Source organism: Malaclemys terrapin, chromosome 2 (genome assembly GCF_027887155.1).
Source record: "Malaclemys terrapin pileata isolate rMalTer1 chromosome 2, rMalTer1.hap1, whole genome shotgun sequence".
In the NCBI taxonomy this organism is placed as follows: Eukaryota; Metazoa; Chordata; order Testudines; family Emydidae; genus Malaclemys; species Malaclemys terrapin.
The window spans coordinates 75,395,429-75,416,586 of NC_071506.1; the positions used below are offsets into that span (position 1 = coordinate 75,395,429).

At 39.5% G+C, this 21,158-nt stretch overlaps 1 protein-coding gene across 5 annotated transcripts; it reads right to left on the bottom strand.

Moving 5' to 3' along the window:
- Positions 1-8,387: 8,387 nt before the first annotated feature.
- Positions 8,388-19,966, bottom strand: RNF138 (ring finger protein 138). Of its 5 annotated transcripts, none has more exons than XM_054019560.1 (8): positions 19,954-19,966; positions 19,010-19,136; positions 17,744-17,909; positions 16,223-16,338; positions 14,627-14,698; positions 14,048-14,153; positions 13,079-13,186; positions 8,388-11,317 (listed from the first exon to the last, which is right to left on the bottom strand). In XM_054019560.1, the coding sequence occupies exons 2-8, from the start codon at positions 19,114-19,116 to the stop codon at positions 11,249-11,251; spliced, it is 744 nt and encodes a 247-aa protein (XP_053875535.1). In that variant the 5' UTR covers positions 19,117-19,136; positions 19,954-19,966; the 3' UTR covers positions 8,388-11,248. The 5 variants fall into 5 exon arrangements, with proteins under 5 accessions (XP_053875535.1, XP_053875532.1, XP_053875536.1 ...); XM_054019557.1 differs by lacking the exon at positions 19,954-19,966 and adding an exon at positions 19,798-19,946; XM_054019561.1 differs by lacking the exon at positions 19,954-19,966 and adding an exon at positions 19,646-19,734.
- Between the last annotated feature and the right edge of the window lie 1,192 nt (positions 19,967-21,158).

Below are 21,158 nucleotides of genomic sequence, written 5' to 3' on the forward strand. Positions count from 1 at the left end.
TAAGACAAGGAGAGAGGGGTAAAACCCAGCAGAAAGTGGAGGGTGATATAGGCCTATTCTAGTAACCCTTCAATCTCACTCTGCATATTCACATCCCCACAGTTGCAGAGGGGGAGCCATGTTGGGAGAGCAACGTAAGCTCTCCTCGGTAGGGACCATCATTTTGATGTATGTTTGTACAGTGCCAAACACTCTGGGGCCTGGACCTCTAGGTGATATGGTAGCACGAACAATTATTAATAATTTCGAGGCTATTATCCTTTCAACAGACTGATGATTTCCCTACAGCAGGTGACGTTGACTCTGTCAGGGTTCCTGCTCCATCATATACCTACACCATCTTGGAAGATTTTCTGAATCAGCTGCTATACAAGACATAAAAATGTCTATATCCACAATACAAGACATAAAAATGAGTGGGGAAGCGTGGACAAAGTGAGGGGGAGGAAGGAAAAACAGAAAACCTAAAAGGACAAAGATGGAAATATAAGCAGAGGCACAAAAAATATTTGAAGGACTTGAAGCTATTTGGGGAGATAAAGAACAAGAACAGGGCTGGACTTTTGGGTGAGGGATAATCCTCTACAGCTGGGGAAAGAGACAGTAACAGGGGCATACAGGATAAATGTGGGAAGGGAACAAATAAGCAGGAGAAAATGGCAAAATGTTGCTTGCCTTGTTTGCAAATACTGTCACCATAAACTACAGAAATTTAATCCCCAAATGTAACTTGAGCTAACTACTGAGAGCTGTGAAATGACTGAAAATGAAAGAGCCAGCTTTGCCTTGTTTTTGACCTATCTTTTTTTGTTTGTAGCTATTCTGGATATAAGGACAGATGCACGGGTAGTTTTGTGAGGGGAATGTTGCTTAAAGGACAAGGGTGATGGATGATTGTGCATTGACTGCTGAGTGGGGCCAAGGGATTAGGATGCCAGCTTGAAATGTGCGAGGCCAGGGTTCATGTTCTGCTTTACCACCGGCTTCCAGAAAAACTTAGTCACTTAGGCCCAGATCTTCAAAGATTTTAAGCACCACTGTGAGCCACAAAACCTCCGCTTGACTGCCACCTACCCCTTTTGGCACCTAAAGTCACTCAGTGCCTAAGTTTTTCAGGGTAAAAGTTCCCTAGGCTTCTACTTTTCTGCCTCTAAGGGTACATCTACACTACAGGGGGGAGTCGATTTAAGATACGCAAATTCAGCCACGTGAATAGCGTAGCTGAATTCGACGTATCGCAGCCGACTTACCCCGCTGTGAGGACGGCGGCAAAATCGACTTCTGCGGCTTTCTGTCGACAGCGTTTACTCCCACCTCCGCTGGTAGAGTAAGAACGTCGATTCGGGGATCGATTGTCGCGTCCCAACGGGACGCGATAAATCGATCCCCGAGAGGTCGATTTCTACCCGCCGATTCAGGCGGGTAGTGTAGACCTAGCCTAAGCAAGCACACCACTGCCGGCCTCTAGGCATCCTGATGCCTCTCTCATACCTAAGCCGCAGCACAATCCATGAATTGGGGGAAGATAAGCATTCCTCTGCCTAACTCACCTGCAGGTTGTGATTTGGAAGGTGTGCTTAGAGCAAACGTGGTACCATGTTATGATTCAGGGTTATCAAGAACTAATGCAATCAGCCTTCTGTTTTCTCCCACTGCTCAGCCATAGTTAAATGGGCACAGAGCATGAGCTTGGGCTTGCGGCATTTCATCTCCCATCATCCTCTCTCCCCCACCCCCAAATTCTCTCTCTCTTTCAATCACACATACATACATGTTACCTTTAGGAATGACTGTAAAAAATGCTTTTTCATATGTTTTGATAATTATTTCAAATGATTTTTTTTCAACTGGAATTCGGCCCATGTCTGACATACTTCTACACTAGTATTTTTTTTGAAGTAAAGTTCCTCTGTTGGGCAGATTTTGCACTGTGGTGTAGTACAGCTTCTTTAGGCTCCTCTGCTGGCACAAAGTGGATGCTGGCCACCAAGGTTATTCCAATAAAGGGCATCTCCCAAAGATACAGATCCAGCATAAAAGCTGTTCTGCCACTCCTGTCCCAGCTGTCAGAGTAGGAGACATGGCTTCAGAAAAGGGAAAAAGGCTTGTGCCCCAGAAATCCCTGGCGGCTAGATCAGTCACTTGGCACTATCACCAGGCAGTGCACAGCCAGCCCTGCTTCAAGACAGTGCCAATGTGAGCAGGTGCTATAGCTTTGGGCTCCTCAAGGGAAGGATTCTCCTTCTGATTTCAGATTTTCTCCCTGCACCACCTATGTACTCAGGCTGTGAGCTGTCCAGAGGATTTCTCCTTAACAAATAAGCTATGTGTGGCTGAGGTGTTTGCAGTTTATAAGGAAAGAAATCTATATTCAACAAAATTCAGCTATGCCCACTTCTCTTCACTACTGTATAATGTAATTATCCTCACATGCTCCCTTGTGGTTCTTATTTGTACATCATCATTTTAATTTTAAAGGTGACCTCCAAAGGGTGGGGGATAGTTGGATTTGTACCTCTTTCCCCCTCCCCCCCCTTAATGTTTACATTTGGCCTGACATGGTTTTTTAATTTCTTTATTTTCTGTTCCAATTAATGGGAGTTGAGCACTCTGCCTCTTCCATGTTGGAGCCTTTAGTTAACACAGAGCTATTAATCTCTTTGCCAAACGTAATAAAGTAAATAGAGAAATTCTGGACGTGTCAGCCTTTAACTAATAGCAAATCAGTAACCCAATTAATGTAGACTTGGAACAGTTACAACAAGTCTATTACTGCAGATTCATTTTTAGAGGTGAAATATTTCAAAAGAGATGTACCACCCAGGAATAGGATAACTGCTCAATGAATTATCATCCCTAAATGGAACAAATATAAAAACATTTAATTTAAAGGTGAAACCTTTCCATGCACTTTGTTTTTGGATTTAGACAATTAAAAATAATTAGTGCCTTGTTGTGGTTTAATGATAGACTAGGAAAGTTTTTTCAGGGGGGAAAAAAGGGCTGGATAAACTGACTTTACAAAAGATTTTCTAGAGTTAAACAAAAAAAAATGCAGTTACCCCCTTAGATGCTGCTACTGCCAGAACAGAATCAAAGTTCGTGTTGAAAAGACCCATCTAATTAACCTTCTTGCTAATTTACATTTTTTATCGACACCTATAGAAATAAAAAGCCTAGTGTCAGACTTCTGGCCTTCCTTGATGTATTTCTGTAGCCTGTATGGCACATTCAAATTCTGCTGAAATTAAGCTTTCATTTAAAAAAAGTTCTAGCTATAATTGCAAAGAAAACTTTGCTAATGTAAACCAAGTGTTACTGATGCAGTGCTCACTTCATGAATCTGCAATCAGTCTCAAGCAAGAACTGAGGGGTGTAAAGTCGTCTGTCCACAACACTATAGTACTGGTGTTGACTCTTAAGGCTAGTGATGACATTTTTAATGTAAATTTAGCTATTTAACTGCTGATCACTTTAGCAGTAGGGAAGTGGGTGAGAGTGAAGTCTATGGATGTGGGGAATGGGGATTTGCTGTGGGAAAGGAAATGTGGAGGGGGGAAAAAGGAAGACACACGAAAACAAGCATGAGAAACGGAAGATAGGAAACAAAGGGCAGAAATAAGGATCCTAATGGGGAGTACGCTTTTCCCATTTAGTGATGTTGAATGTGACTAACAAATAACCAAAGATTAATAGATACATAAAGGCAATATTCCATTCTTGATCTTTGTGCAAACCTCCCATTGATATTCATGGAACATAAGAACGGCCATACTGGGTCAGACCAAAGGTCCAGCTAGCCCAGTATCCTGTCTTCTGACAGTGTCCAATGCCAGGTGCCCCAGAGGGAATGAACAGAACAGGTAATCAGCAAGTGATCCATCCCCTGTTGTCCATTCTCAGCTTCTGGCAAATAGAGGCTAGGGACACCATCCCTGCCTATTCTGGCTAATAGCCACTGATGGACCCATCCTCCATGAATTTATCTAGTTCTTTTTTGAACCCTGTTATAGTCTTGGCCTTCACATCCTCTGGCAAGGAGTTCCACAAGTTGACTGTGCACTGTGTGAAAAAATACTTACTTTTGTTTGTTTTAAACCTGCTGCCTATTAATTTAATTTGGTGGTCCCTAGTTCTTGTGTTATGAGGAGTAAATAACACTTCCTTATTTACTTTCTCCACACCAGTCATGATTTTATAGACCTCTATAATATCCCCCCTTAGTCATCTCTTTTCCAAGATGAAAAGTCCCAGTCTTATTAATCTCACCTCATACGGCAGCCGTTCCATACCTCTAATAATTTTTGTTGCCCTTTTCTGAACCTTTTCCAAGTCCAATATATCTTTTTTGAGATGGGGCGACCACATCTGTATGCTGTATTCACGATGTGGGCATACCATGGATTATATAGCAGCAATATGATATTTTCTGTCTTATTATCTAACCCTTTCTTAATGATGTCTAACAGTCTGTTTGCTTTTTTGACTGCCGCTGCACATTGAGTGGATATTTTCAGAGAACTATTCACAATGACTCCAAGATCTCTTTCTTGAGTGATAACAGCTAATTTAGACCCCATCATTTTATATGTATAGTTGGGATTATGCTTTCCAATGTGCATTACTTTGCATTTATCCACATTTAATTTCATCTGCAATTTTGTTGCCCAGTCACCCAGTTTTGTGAGATCCTTTTGTAGCTCTTCGCAGTCTGCCGGGGACCCAACTATCTTGAATAGTTTTGTATCATCTGCAAATTTTGCCACTTCACTGTTTACCCCTTTTTCTATATAATTTAGGAATATGTTGAATAGGACTGGTCCCAGTACAGACCTCTGGGGGACACCACTATTTACCTCTCTCCATTCTGAAAACTGACCATTTATTCCTACCCTTTGTTTAGTATCTTTTAACCAGTTACCAATCCATGAGAGAACCTTCCTTCTTATCCCATGACAGTTTACTTTGCTTAAGAGCCTTTGCTGAGGGACCTTGTCAAAGGCTTTCTTAAAATCTAAATACACTATATCCACTGGCTCCTCCTTGTCCACATGCTTGTTGACCCCCTTCAAAAAATTCTAGTAGATTGATGAGGCATGATTTCCCTTTGCAAAAACCATGTTGACTATTTCCCAATAAATTATGTTAATCTATGTGTCTGACAATTTTGTTCTTTACTATAGTTTCAAACAGTTTGCCTGGTACTGAAGTCAGGCTTACCGGCTGTAATTGCCAGGGTCACCTCTGGAGCCCTTTTTAAAAATTGGCATCACATTAGCTATCCTCCAGTCATTTGGTACAGAAGCTGATTTAAATGATAGGTTACAGATGACAGTTAGTACTCCTGCAATTTCACATTTGAGTTCCTTCAGAACTCTTGCGTGAATACCATCTGGTCCTGGTGACTTATTACTGTTTAGTTTATAAATTTGTTCCAAAACCTCCTCTAATGACACCTCCATCTGGGACAGTTCCTCAGATTTGTCACGTAAAAAGAATGGCTCAAGTTTGGGAATCTCCCTCACATCCTCAACTGTGAAGACCGATGCGAGGAATTCCTTTAGTTTCTCCACAGTGGCCTTATCATCATTCCTTTAGCATCTTGATCGCCCAGTGGCCCCGCTGGTTGTTTAGCAGGCTTCCTGCTTCTGATGTACTAAAAAAAAATTAGCTATTACTTTTTGAGTCTTTGGCTAGCTGTTATTCAAATTCTTTTTTGGCCTTCCTAATTATATTTTTACACTTCATTTGCCAGAGTTTATGCTCCTTTCTAGTTTCCTCATTAGGATAACTTCCACTTTTTAAAGGATGCCTTTTTGCCTCTCACTGCTTCTTTTACTTTGCTTAGCCATGGTGGCTTTTTTGGTTCTCTATATTTTTTAATTTGGGGTATACATTTAAGTTGAGCCTCTCTTATGGTGTCTTTAAAAAGTTTCCATGCAACTGGCAGGGATTTCACTTTTTGTGCTGTACCTTTTAATTTCTGTTTAACTAACCTCATTTTTGTGTCGTTCCCCTTTCTGAAATTAAATGCTACTGTTGGGCCACTGGGGTGTTTTCCCTGCCACAGGGATGTTAAATTTAATTATATTATGGTCACTATTACCAAGCAGTCCAACTATATTCACCTCTTGGACCTGATCCTGTGCTCCTAGGACTAGGAATTGCCTCTCCTCTTGTGGGTTCCAGGACTAGCTGCTCCAAGAAGCAGTCATTTAAGATGTCAAGAAACTTTATCTCTGCATCCCTTCCTGAGGTGATATGTACCCAGTCAATATGGGGATAGTTGAAATCCCCCATTAAGTTTTTTTTATTTTAATAGTCCCTCTAATCTCCCTGAACATTTCACAGTCACTATCACCATCTTGGTCAGGTGGTCTGTAATATATCCCTACTGCTATAAAGATGATGTGCCATGGATTGAGGGGAGTATGGTATCCAAAATTTATATTCTTGACAATAATTAAAAATAGAATTAGGCCCGCTCCCGAAAATGAGTTTGACCCCCCCCCCCCAGTCTAGCAGGAAAGAGAAAAATTAATATTTATCCAGATTAAACTTTTTTTACTAGTCCTTACTGGGGAATGTGTCCACAAAAATATGGGAGTGGCCCTCCAAAGGAGAACCGGTGATGGTAAATGCTCTAAATTGCTTAAGGCTTTAATTTTGAAAAGTAAAAGGTGAGGGTTGGCCTTTCCCACTATAACAATGTATTTTTGAAGTAGCTCAAGAAAGGGTACAGCCCTGCTTTCTCGAATGAACTTCAGAAGATAAAGAAATCCTAATATCCATGATTTCAATGTTAATCACACACTTGTAGTAGGCAGCTGCACATTTTAACAATATTTAAGGCCTGTCTTCGCAAGCAGTCTCACAACAAAGGGGATGCTGGGGGTTGTCGTGTATATATGTTTTTCAAATGAACATACATCATCAGGGTATTCATGAGGACTGACACAAATATCAAGAATGCATTTGAAGGATAGACTAGTGTGAAAGGTCTTTTCCAGTTGTAAGATTCTGTGAAAAGGTGTAGGGGCTTTCACTAGATATGGATGTAGCTGTGCATACCTGTTATACAAATCTGGCATATGTAGAACCTAAAAAACATCCCGAAGGTAAACTCCAGCTGGTCCATAAAATTGCACTATGGCTGCAATACTCCTCCATATCCTCCTGACCACTGGTAAAGCATTCCAGGAGAGAGTGTATTTAGCAATCTGATAGTACCAGTGGCACAGGAAAGGACAGTTTAGCTATGTAATAATAAAGGAATTATTCTCTATCAATGCTATTTAATTCTAGAAAAGTTTAACTACATTTATTTTGTATGTTCTATGATTAACAGAACAAAAAAAAAACAATAATTGTTGCGTAAACAAATCTTTGGCAAAACAGACAAGTTATTTAGAGGTATCCTGGGACTGTCCATAAATTAATTTTGGTTGTTAGGACTTCTACTAGTTAAAATATAGTAAAAAGACTGGAGTTAATTATTCATTTCTGGCTCGGTTCAACAAAACACTGATGCATATGTTTAAGTCCCATGGTCTTCAGTGAGAATTAAGCATGTTTCAGTGTTTGGTGGCAAAAGGGAAGTTCTGTACTGAGTTTCATTGGGCATGTGTACTTAGGAGAAGTGATGTACAACATGAGGAGGAGGAACACAAGTCTTTTCCAACTCAAAGATATTGGTGAGAGTGACCTGGGTGAGAAGGGCATAGTCCAGCAATGCAATCAACCATAAATTCTTCACATATCGTCTCTTACAAAATGTTGCCTTGTTTAAGCAGATATATGGCTTGTCTACACACACAGTTACTCCTGATCAACTCCATATGTGGACACTCTTATTCTGGAATAAGTGTCCATAAGTAGAGTTAATCAGGAAAAATTAATATGGAACAACTCCATCTGTAAACAAGCCCTTAAGATATCTCTTCAGCAACCAGATTTGCCATCTTCGTCAATGGCTGCAAGGCAACTCCTACCCCTCCCTTTAATACATTCTGCTTTTCCCGGTGATGACCCAGGGGACAGCTGTAGTTGAATCTGCAAATAGACTTGGAAGCATGTACCTCTTTGCACTGCCCAAACCAGTCTTGTGCTTCTAACCCCAAAGTTGAATGAAGAACGTAAGGCCTCTATCACTATATCGATAGTGACCAGCTCAGAATGGATCATACAGTCAAACCAATTAGCTCACAGGACAGGTTATTAGTAATGTGCATGCTTAAATATTTATCATCATTTAAATTGTGATGCCACCAGAAGTAGGTATAGAGTTCCTGAATTAGAATCTCAAAGGATGAAGTAGAGTCAAGGGAACTGGTTCTGATTCCTTGTCTTATGACAAGATCCTCCTTGTTAGAGAGTGAAGACACAGAGAAAATAAAGTGTTTTAATAGAAAACCAAGAAGGTACAATTCAAGCATCAGACACCTGTCTTCAACATCCATACATTTAGAATGTGTTAATAAAAGGGTTTCTCAACCGCACACTTCCAATAAAATTTGCACACTTTACTGCAATCATTACCCATTACCAATATACAGCCTCCTCATGGGTACATTTGAGATGCAGAGTGGAAAAGAGAATGACAACGGCAGTATACTATCTGACCAAACTGCTTATTTTCTTGTCATTCATCAGTTATCTAAAAAATGTAGTTGGAGGATGTCTCACCATAATAAAAATATAAAAACTTAAACAAGGAAGATTTGCCAATATACAGTTTACCATATGCAAAATAGGGAAAACATCCCAGGCATTAAGGATTTGTATACTGCATTTAAATACACAAAATAGAATGCAATAAATGAAAATTACTGTTCAAAGATTAAATTCCTTGTAACATACTGCAAAAGGATGTTATTTTTAAAATATGAATTCAAGTCTCAAAACATTTAAACTCTACTAAAATTTTATTTCAACAATCACATCAAATGTGAACTATTAATTATTGCTGTAACAGTAGAAGGATTTGTGTCTCTGAGTTAGTGTTTTAAAACATAAGTAATTTAAACTAGAGTTCTCAAGACATGTTCAGGTAGCTGAAATGGCTTGTTCAGAGTCAATCAGGTGTTGATCTCAGAATGATTCAAAATAATCTGTATTGGCTCTAGGCATTTATTGCCATCTCCACTATATTAGTATTTTGTTGACTCTGAGAACAAATGTATTCATAACTGAACTTTGAAAAATAAAAAAATTCTATCAGAAGTGTTCACAGTAGAAGAGTTAGCATGTTCTGAACTTTTATTTTTTTTAAAAATCACAAACTTTTTAGCAGCGGAATACCTTGAAATTTAACCCCCCTCCCTCACATTTTAAGATATTGTAAACAGGCTAGAACTTTAGGGGATCTGTGAAATAGCCTATTCCTCTACATTTTTGGCAATTTAAGCCAGCAGGAGAGATAGTATACTATCTGTTTACACTTTCAAATAGAGAATAAACATTTCAAATAATTATTATATATCCGCATTATAGCTCTATATACTGCCCTCTCCCTCCCTCCCCCTCCATGAATGGACCACAGAATTAGGTTTCAACTTTGAAAACCTTACACTGTAGGTTCTGTTCTTTACATACATTCCAGTCTGGATAGATCTGGAATATGAAGCACTTAAGGAAAATGCATTGCATTCTCCAGATTACTTCGTTTGGAAATAGCATCACATACCTTTTAAGGGGAGGTTTTCCAAAGGCACAAATGAGTTAGGCACCTGAATGCCATTTGTACTGTTGCTTGTGCTTAGACAATACCATTACTCAGATCACTAACTGCACAGCAAAATTACTGGATATTCTCTTTTTTATGTACACAACACCAATGTACAATAATGACAGTTAGGAATATGTGTTAGGGGGAAAACATTGTGTCCCAATTGACTACAGTATTTGGAAACATCCTATTTCTCCCAGGCTTGGGAATTCTCCATACACCTGATAAAGCCATTTCTTAAGGGACATGCAAGGGAACAAAATAGGGCTTTTTGGTTCTTATTTATAAAGGTCCAAACTTAAAAATAAAAGTTTGTGTTTTTAAAATTGTGGGAATATCAAGTCTTGCCTTCCCTGTTTTTGTTGGACGTCATCTTGCAGGAAGGGAGAACTAGAATAGGAACTTTTGCAGCCCTTAGCGTAAGATATGGAGGTAGTGAATCTTCTTAGCAAGATTTTTTTTCCTCTCAACTGCTTATTCAGGTTTACAACACATGTTAAAATTTTAAACAATGACTGACAAAACATATATCAATGCCTTGATACCAGTTATGTCCTAATCCTACCAGTTTTCAAGTTTAATGTCTTCCCTGTTTTTCATGGTAGACACAACCTGGATTTCTGATGTAACTAACAAGAAAAATAATGTATAAAGGCAAAACACTCTGGCCTTTTTATCAAAAAGACACACTTTTTTTCCTTTGCGTGTTATCTTTAAATCATTCACAAGGCACACTGTCAAGTGACACAAAGCACTTCCTCTCCCCACCAGTTTGCAGGGTGTGTGGGAAGAGCTCATAGCCTCTCCGCCCAGGAAGCAAAATGTCCTATTTTAGTGATACACCAGAGAAATAACAAAATAGAAATAATTTCCCTGAGGCCATGATATAGCACTCCTTCTTAGTGATGTAAGTGAAACCAATCTGCTTTAAAATGCTGCACTATTGAAAACAACTATTTCAACTTTCCAAATTGGCCATTCTCACTTTTATTATTAGAAATTATGGTAGTAAAAATATCACTTCAGCTTTAAACAAAAGTTACACACAAATATTCTCCCGAGGATATAATTTTGCAAATGAAACCCTGACTATAAAAAGCAAAGTGCAATACAGCATCTTTGCATCTGATTCCCACCCTCCGCCCCGAATTTGGCATTAACAAAAATATAACTGCAAGATCAACAAAACCATGAAAATGTACACAGAAATCAAAAGACACCAGTGAATAGCTCCACCAAGGTCCCTACTTAAAGTAAAAGAACTCTACTCAGTAAAATGACTTAACACCTTTCCAATAGCTGTACGATCAATTATGTAGAATTAAAAAAAAATCTAGTAGTAAAATTCACTCCATTTTTGTCTAATCAAAAAGCATTTTAAAAACTCTTGTTCTTGGAAAAGTTATTTAACCTAAAAAAACAGATACTGAATTCCCTTTTTATTAATATACATTTCAGATTACTGATTGGATTCATGTAGCTTTTCCCTCAGAGTGCAGTAAGATGCAGAGGACCTACACTTTAAATAGTCACGTGACAAGATTCTTCAACAGCATTTTGGTACTGGGTTTCTTCATCAAGCTGAAGATTCTAAACACAATAAGACATTTGATCAAAAACTGAGAAATGCTGTACACGCTTATCAAACTATTCAACTCCATCTGGTTCTTTGTATTATTTGTTGCCCACATATAGTATTATAAATGGCACCTAGATAGAGAATCTCTTGTGTTACAATATATGCATCAAGAACAGGGTGGATAAAAATCAATGAATTTAAACAAAACAAAAAAAATCTGTTTTTTTTTTTTTATTTAAATTGGATTTTTTTGATAAAATGCTTTTTGAGGAAAAAACCTATGTAAACATAGTTTTAATTAAGATACATTATAGCTCAAAGATATCTCATCATGGAATAGGGATTATAAATTCTAATTCTATAGTATCAGACAGTATATTCATGTAATGTTTAAGAAAAGTTTTGTAAATGAGTTCCAATAGTTCATGGATTAGGGACCCAATCTTATGGGGTTCCAGGGGCTTCTGTATAGATTATTTAGGTTAATCTTTCTATCTTCCCAATGGGACTCAGTGCTCAGTCTAGAAGCAACCATCAGAGATGCTTATTTTTGCAGTTCTCAAACTGTGGACTGTGTCTCCAGAGATAACATGTTGCTTAACAGCAAAAATGTTTTAAAATAAATAAATAATATATAGAGGTGAGAAATAACAAGACCTCAACCCTATTGTCCCTCTGTAAATTTGTGTACACAGAGTCAATCCCGTATGTCTCTCTAAAAGTGCAAAGTTTCAAAAAGTTCAATGAATAGAAGTTTGTTGGGGGCGGAATAGATCTGGATAAGGAGAAGAAGTCTGGAGATAAATGTGAGAAGGGAGGGACAGACATAGAAACAAAAGTGAAACTATTTGAGCAGCGTATTCCAGGATTCTTGGGGTCTTTCTGAGTGTAGCCTTCATTGATTTGAGATCTACCATACCATTCTCTCACTAGAAGGGAAAACCTATAACAGCAGCAGACCGTAAAAGAGACCCAGTTTGGGTCTCATCTATTTCTGAGTGGTGAAGAATATGTACTAAGGTTATAACAACCAACAAGAATGCACTTTTATGTAGAAATCCATGATTAAATTGAGTCTTCCTGACTTCCTCATTTAAATCCATTTGATTTAAATCAAATCCACCCTGATCAAGAAGGTTGGCTAAACACTCAGTACTATATCTTACACAGATACCAAAGAGAGATGAAAGCAGAGGAGTAGAACTCTTCAGCCGAATGAACCCAATCAATCTCCTCTCCTTGATTTTATTGTGGGCTAGTTAGCTAGGGAGAGGGATTCTCTACCATGTAATTCTTATGAGAGGGTTTTCAGTCAGCCAATATACCTCTAGAACATCAAAGGTGCACCCTAAATCCGTATTTCCAAGGCCTCTGGTTGTTCCCTTTTGGTTGGCAAAGCAACAGACACCATAAAGGTGGCAGTCTGGAGTCTGTCACACTTTCCTTGGGAATAGGGGTAGTCTTGGGCAGCTGTGCAAGGCTGAAATTAGCTTTATGCAACAACTTTGTCTACACTAGATGGGTGTTCAGCATGATTTAGCAGCATCTGTTGCCAATACCCACTGTCAATGGCAGTTACTGTTTATAGTGTAGACAACAGTTTAGAAGTGGCAGAACTACCTCTAAGTAGCAGGTTCCACAGCAGCTAAACATGTAAAAGTTGCAAATCTTCTGTGGGCTCTGCTGCCACAGAGGCTAATTTAGTACTTTCCTTCAGAGAAAAAAAAGTTTCCCATTTCTTTGAAGAGCAAGAAAAATGGAAAAATGCTTACCACAAATTCTCCATAGTCAAACTGGTGTCTTAGATTTAGATGGCTAACAAGATTTCTAGTAACCTGACTGGGATCTGCCCATGGAAGAGACACACAAATTGGACAAATCTAAATTTGAAAAATTAAAAAAAAAAAAGTATTAGCCAATAAGAAGACATCATTATATTGTGTAGTCTATGTAAAATCTTAATCTGATACTTATCCACCTCAAAAGTGAATGTACTAGAGTTTTACATAAACAACATTTTGAATGTTACACAATTTACAGTTTTCCAGAATAATATGTCTAACATTTGAGACTGTCAACTTGAAGTTTTTTAAAAGAGGTTAAAAGGAATTTGTTACTACATCTGTCTGTAAGTCCTCCTGCCAATTTGCTTTTTAAATAAAAATTTCCTGTATTTTAAAAAAAATATTCTCCCTTCTGCTCCATTGATGTTTGTGTTGGTCTTACACACAACTAGGGTGCAAGAGGAAACTATACAGAGGAAACAGTGAAACTGACTACACAGAGTAAAATAAAAATATCTTTCCGTCTTTAGCTTTTGGTTTTAGAAATGTTAGGTTTCATATGTAATAATAGTAAGTTACAAGACAAATAAGATTTTTAAATTGACAATGTTTCTATAAGTAACAGCAGTTCTAGTTAAGCGACCAGAAAATAAAAGCATCAAGCTCAAAAAACAAAACAGTTTACATTTCAACTCAACACAGTAACTGAAACTAATATGACAAAGAAAAAACAAATGCCTTATGACTGAAGTGAAGTAAGAAAAGTTATAGTTAATAGGGAAATGTTTTTGAATGAAAACCCCTTCTTCAACTTAACTACAGTGTCATCAATGCAATTCTTTTCTTAGAGCATAATGCTTGTTTGGAACTGTAAGAGCCCAGAGAAATAAACTATTACTCTAAATAACTAAAATAAGGGGAGTTTAAGATGCTTACATTGAAAATATATATACTTACTACAGGAACTATCTGATAAAGGTGTCTATTGTTACAATGATCCAGTAGGTGTTGCCGGGTAAAGTTGGTTTCCTGACACAGGGGGCATTTGAATGTGGGATGTGCACTGAAAATGGAAGTTATACAGTATTATATGGATCTATTAAAACAGAATTTAAGAGATATCAGAGGGAGATAACAGAACATCTGCTGACATTGTCATAGCCTTTTTTGTTAGTAGTCAAAATAAAGGAATTCTGATGACACTTTGCTAAATTGTAAATTTCAAGAAAAACTGTATATTTGTGTGTCAATATGTATTCTATTACGTTAGGGAGTTTAGACAATTCTTTTGTCTTTTTTATTGCGGCCATACAATGCATCTTGGAGATTCTTCAAGTAAGAAGAAGCAACAAGAACACCAGATTCTAATTGATAAACTTGCACGTACATGAATCCAAGGATTAAAAAAATAAATTTAAAAGAAGTTTGTCAGACTCTCGTAAGAAGTTTGAATTGTCTTCTCCCTACTGGAAATATATCTAGCACTAAATATGGACAACTTAATCACTTTTACAATATTGAATTGAAGAAGCCTACCTTGCATCTCCCTGAAGTGTCTGAAGATTAGCCATCTCTCCGTTATCAAATGTAGATGTATCACTCCTATTACTTTATATAAAATGTTAGATAAAGTATACAAGTTTAATTTGTGTTTGAATACCTAGATACCAAAAATATAGTTTTTTTTCTATTTAAAAAAAAAAATCCATGGAGTCCCATTAATTGTAAACTGATCATATAGGTAGAACATATGGTAAGCATATATAACATGACAAATAATTAAATATCACCCCTGCTCAGAACTTTTCTTTTCCATCAAGATGTTATTTTTCACTTGGTTAGCGTGATGAACTTTAATAGAATGTAAAGTAATTTAGTATGAAAATAGTGTTTAGCATATGCTTATCCATTCAACAGCAAGACTGATTTTTTGGGGCAGGGAGGGGAACGGGAAGGGGACAAATAGTTCCAATGGCAGTATGGACTGTGTAAACAGAAGACAGGGGCTGTTTTCTAAAAGGAATTAGACAGCTGTTTGCTCAGGATGATACTTTACAACAGTAGTTAAAGGCATTAATCCTCCATAATTTGAAACTGTAGAAATGAGTTTCTGCAGTTTGTGCACACTAGGTACTTCATACAGTGTGTTATTTGCAAGAATGCTACTTTCTTTAAATGCAGGTTTTGACCATGTATCTTTAACTAAGCCAAGCCAAATTGCTCGACTATGTATGTCTTATAGTGTTAGACATGGGAATTCTGAGTGTGTAATTTGGTGTGCAGTAACATGACAACTTCCAGAATATTTTTCCAACTCAACCACTTCAGAGCAGCATGGCATGATAGTTATGGAAAATGCCCACATTTGAGCCCACTTCCACATATTCCTTGTTCTTTACCATAGATTCATTCGAAACTCAAATGGATTTTTTTCCCCAACTGGTCGAACTACTGAAAATAGATGGTGATAAACGAAAGTACGCAGTATGTGTAAGTATCTATTAAACTAAATGTGAATTTTGAATGCCTGGCTTTGTTTTTACTCCGGTACTGACAAAACAGGTTCTTTAGCCTTATGGCTTGCAACTGAGAGAGGATAAATGGCATCTGGTTATATAATTTATAAACCAACATGTAAAGATGCCAAAGGGCTATTATTCACTTTCAAGAAGATTAACTCAAGATGAGTCAAATCTGAAGACAAAATCCTAAACAGAAGACAGCAACATTTTGAAACAAGAGGAGGCTAAGCGACCATCTATCCATTTAAATAGTAATAAGGGAAAAATAAAACTTCTCTAAACCTAAGAGCAATCAGACCTCCTATAAAGCAACTTACTCAATTGCTGTTAAGGCAAAAAACAAACAAACAAAAAAACAAAAACAAAAACCCACAGTCGGAGGTACTCTCACACTATACAACCTTTAGGGAAGGCTTCTGGAAGTCATTCCAAAACATGCTGTACAGCACTTTTCTAAATGCCACAGATTGAAGAATAAAGAACAGGATCGAAAGGGTGTTTCTGGAGAAATATTCATTTTTGAAGCACAAGAACTTAGACAACACTGTTTACAAAAAGAAAATGTGCCCTAGAAAAACTATCTGAGTCATACATGAAATACATTAATTACCTGTTCCCTGTTGAATCTTGGGAAATCTGAAAGTTTGGAACAATAGAAGGAACACCATATTCATCCTGATACTTCTTACATGTTTTATAATGGTGTCTCATGCGAGAAAACCTAACCTGTAAATGAAATTTCAAACCATTTAGATTTTACAGTGTAACTAGAACATCTGGGAAAAGAATGACGGTACTTCTGATAAAACAATGCATGTAAGAAAGGAAAACAGAACACCCCTGTATAACAATATATTAAATTCTAATTCCTCTTCTAATGCAACTTTAACAACTACATTCTGTATCCACTCCATCTATGCACTGAACACTTAATAGTGTATTAGGCATTATATTCAACTCTTGATACAAAAGGAAAAGGCACTCTGGGGTATTCATTTGTTTTAAATACACCCTTCCCCTTCAGCAATAATGTATTACTTTGTGATCCTAGCCCTTTTGCCATTTATGCAGTCAGTTACACCTCAAACTAACATTTTCAGGGATTCCTATTGTCAAGCTAGAGTACTGGCTCCCTTGAGCACAATGAAGAGCTTCACAGAAAGAAGTGAAAGCAGGACAGCTACAGATAGAAACATGTCCAAAGGTTCTAAGAACACATTATCTTTCACAGCTAGTATGCTCAATGACACATGTAAGCCACTTTGTTATTTCCAGTCTACCAGTTTGCAACTGAGTGTAAATGGCATTTGGTTTTATAGTTTATAAACCTGAACGTTTAAATGATTCCCTCACCTTATTTCATTTTAAACAGAGATCATGAGTAACAAAGCACCAAACTCAGTACTCATGGAGGATCTCACACAATCCTCTGAGATCCAAGAGTGAGGAAGGGTAGTATTAAGACTTTTTGGATTCAAATGCTTCATAAACAAAATCTATTGGATGAAATCCTGCCTCCATTTAAGCAAGACTCCTATTGACCTCAAGGGGGCCAGGATTCCACCCATAGTGTTCTGAACATTAGTGATCTCTTTACCAAAGGGAAAGCAGAGAGATTAAATAATATGGTAGTGTTTACTGACATTTGTATGGCTGTTTGCATTTTTTAATTTTGTGCTCTTCTGCTGCAAATTTGAGCACTTTAAAAAAATATAGCACATTATGAGCTCTTTAGTTTATTTTCTAGTTGTTCCCCATTTCTCATTGTCATAGTTATTCGTGTTCTCTTGGCCTGTTTTAGAGTTTTCATTCATTCTTCTCAGTTATTCTAACTTATGGAGCACTATCAGTTTTGCACTTTACAAAAAAAAAAAAATAATAATAATAATAAATCTTTCTTGAAAAGCAACTTTATTTCAGCAGCCACTTTGCTCTGATTTCAAACTTTGTTTCATAGCTAAGGACCAACTTCTACTTCAGATGCATGTGTATGCACTCCTGCCTCACTTGGTGCTCAATGCTGCAAGTCTTTAACTACTGGGCATTAATGACACATAGCAGCATGAAGGATCAGGTCCCCAGGAAGGAAAGTTTATTCACTTGTAATAAGTAACTCTTATGTTTACTCCACCTGTTTTTCACAGCATCTACAACACCCAGAAAGCTTCTTCATGTTGTTTTCAACATCTAGAGCCCTTTTGGGACATGATCTTTCTTTTTTAGTCACAGTTCCACGGCATAGAGGACAATGCGTTCCACTTTCTCTGATTGCTGTCAGGAAACATTTCCTGCAGAAGCTAATTCAAAGTTAACACAAATACAAATTAGGGGGAAAAAAAAGTTGGATAGGTCAATATTTTCTGCTTTAGCACCAAGGATAGTTGAGTAGATATATTATTATTTATTATAAAAATAGTAGAGTCAGGCCTTGAACCAGCAATAAGTTCTGCAGGATAAGGATCACTGGCTGAAGTCTGTATCTATAAGTCTTCATAAAAACAATACAGATCAAAACAGGTAAAGTTATTATAGAAACATACCACTGATCTCAAGTTATGGGATGTTTGGCAATTCATTTTATACAGAGATTGTACTTTCTAATTCCAGTACACTTGAGTTGTGTAACTTGAATGATCATTAATGAGATATTGAACATGTGACATTGCGGAAATTATCAGATGTTCATGTTTATTTCTAGACCAATTGTAATATAGCCCAATACTGCAGCCCTTCACTCACGCAACTGCCCCCATAAATTCCAATTTGTTGGTTTGTGCAGTCCCCCTTACCTTCCATATATAATCAGCATTCTTTTAAGGGTCTGTGTTGATTTTAAAAGAAACACTTTTGGGGTGCTTTTGGCAAATTTTTAGTTTGTAATTAAACATTTCTCAGAAGTAACATACACTTTTTGCAGCATTGTGAATGACAGCTAGAAAATGAAAGTGATTACACTCTTTCCATTTTCCAATCTGAGAGAATAGCCAGTGGATAAGAAATTAAAGGTACACATTTAATAAGATTTGTAAAATTCTTTCACTTCTAAATATGTAACATAACATTAGTAATACAGGCAAGGGATGTAAAAAAAATATTTTTCACCTGATTGTTCTTTCATTACAAATGAAATAAGGATGATAAAAGCTCTGAAACACCTCATACACAATCTAAATTCAGCATTGGATAGAGGTTTATTATCAGCACAGTGGAATGAAAAAGCTTTAAAAAGGTCTGTAAAGTTTTACTGTATGTATCATACTGCACTAGACGCTGCTCCCAGGCCAAGTGTTGGAAAGCTGCTGGGGGGGGGGGGGGGGGACAAAAGGAATAACAGCTTCTCAGGAGGCTAGAGGACAAGCACTCATAGAGGGGAAGGTCAGGGGCAACAGATACCTACACGTGTTGGCAGGTTACTGTCCTCACAGGCGTTTTGAACACCTCCTGGCACACGGGACAGTAAAAATCCTCTTCATTGAAACAAATAGTGGCAGGTTCCTCGGCCATGGCAGTGAGTCTTGACCGCTCTGTGGGAGTAAGGGGGGGAAATCACTCACTTAAGGAGACTTAGGTCTTAACCGATTTCCCCCTTGTGGGGATGAAGGGCTGGTGGGGGAACAGGCCCGTGCCCTCTGGTTGGCAGCGTCCCTCGCCAGCTTACTTCTAGGGGGCGCTGATGCAGGCAGCTGGGGCAGAGGGTGCTCCTACTAACCAGGGCCAGAGCTGCAGGAAGGCGGTGGTGGCCAATGGGGAAAGGGAGCTGTGGGAAGGGGGCTGGCAGGCCAGTCCCTGTCGCAGCGAGGGCCCTGGCACCGGGAGGGGATCGGTCCCCCCCCCTCGGCCCTGTCTGTTTCCGTCTCTCTACCGGGCCCGAATGGCAGCGGGAAGCGCCCTCCCCCCTCTGGGGCCGAGAGCGCGGCCCGCGGTACCTGGCGGGGGCCCCCTGGGCGGGGCCGCCGCTCCAGTGTTTCAGGGTCTCTCAGCCGCAGCAGCAGCTATCCCGGGGCGGGGTGGGCCGGGTTTCCATGGCGATTACCTGCGGCTGGGCCCGGCGGGATTGTTATGAAACAACAAGCCCCCCCCCGCCCCGCTGTGGCCTGCTGGATGGTCCTAGCGGGACAGCCCCCTTCCCGCCACCACCCCGCTATCCAGAGCCCGCCCCGAGCCCTGCCGCGCCCGCGTCCCCACCCCTTTGCTCGAGCCCCTCCGCCGCTGTCAGGCCCTGAGCTTCCCCTTCGCGTCGGCCAAGGAGGGGCCCAGTCTGTGACAGCAGTTCCGGGGCCCTGGGCGCCCGGCCGGTTCAGCCCCCAGCCAGCCCCGCCGCTTGCCCCGAACGCCTCTCACGCCCGGGGCGAGCAGCCCCCGCGTCCCGCGGGAGTGACTTGCGTGGCGTTCACACGGGGGCCAGCCCAGCCTGGCAGCAGAGGTGCCCGCAGCTCCCTCCCTCCTTTGTTTTCTGCTGTGTGGCTTTTCCTAGACCATTGTCCTTCCCGATGGGTTTGTCCATTGCCCCGGGTCAAGCAAAGTGGGCGGAGTGGGCAGCAATTGTACTTTTCAATGGGGAATTAGCTCTGATTTCAGCCTCTATTGTAGCTGCATTGGTGCAAACCCCTAGGGGTATGGCGGTGCTCAGGTGTTGGGTGAGTAACTGACTTGAGCCCTTTTGTAAAGGTTAATCGGAGCACTCTCCAAATAGTTGCCCCAGCAAGCAGATATTTGTCCTAAATTAACTCAAGGAAAAAACTAGCAGAGACAACCCCCAGAATTGGTACCTTCTGCGCACTAGGGGTTGGCACTGTGGTGGCTGAAATTGAAGCTAATTCCGAGCATAGACTGGACATTGATGCTAAGATCTCAGAATTCTCAACTCTGATGAGAGGGAACAGGCGATGTCCACTATACAGCAATAATATGCAAGATAATGTGGCAATTGTAGGAGTACCTAATAGGGGAATTACAGCTGCTGGCCTATACTGAGCAGATTGCTTAACAGGAAAGTAACTGGCTGTTTCTGCAGGAGGAAAATGATGGGATTGTTGGCCCGCATGGTTTGGGACATAACATAAGAATGGCCCTACTCGGTCAGACCAAAGGTCCATCTAGGCCAGTATCCTGTCTTCCAACAGTGGCCAGTGCCAGGTGCCCCAGAGGGAATGAAGAGAACAGGCAATCATCAAGTGATCCATCCCCCTGTCGCTCATTCCCAGCTTCTGGCAAACAGAGGCTAGACACACCTTTTCTGCCCATCCTGCCTAATAGCCATTGATGGACCTATCCTTCATGAATTTATCTAGTTCTTTTTTTGAACCTAGTTATGGTCTTGGCCTTCACAACATCCTCTGGCAAGGAGTTCCACAGATTGACTGTGCGTTGTGTGAAGAAATACTTAAATACTTAAAGAATGTCCATACTGGGTCAGACGAATGGTCCGTCTAGCCCAGTATCCAGCCAATGCTAGGTGTTTCAGAGGGAATGAACAGAACAGGCAATCACCAAGTGATCCATCCCCTGTCCTCCACTTCCAGCTTCTGGCAGAAGTGTCCACAGAG

Coding starts and splice junctions, on each gene's coding strand:
- RNF138 (XM_054019560.1), bottom strand. CDS start 19,116: ATGGCCGAGGAACCTGCCACTATTTGTTTCAATGAAGAGGATTTTTAC. Junction 17,910..19,009: donor ACAGTAACCTGCCAACACGT/GTAGGTATCTGT, acceptor ACTTTGAATTAG/CTTCTGCAGGAAATGTTTCC. Junction 16,339..17,743: donor GTAGATGCTGTGAAAAACAG/GTGGAGTAAACA, acceptor TTTCATTTACAG/GTTAGGTTTTCTCGCATGAG.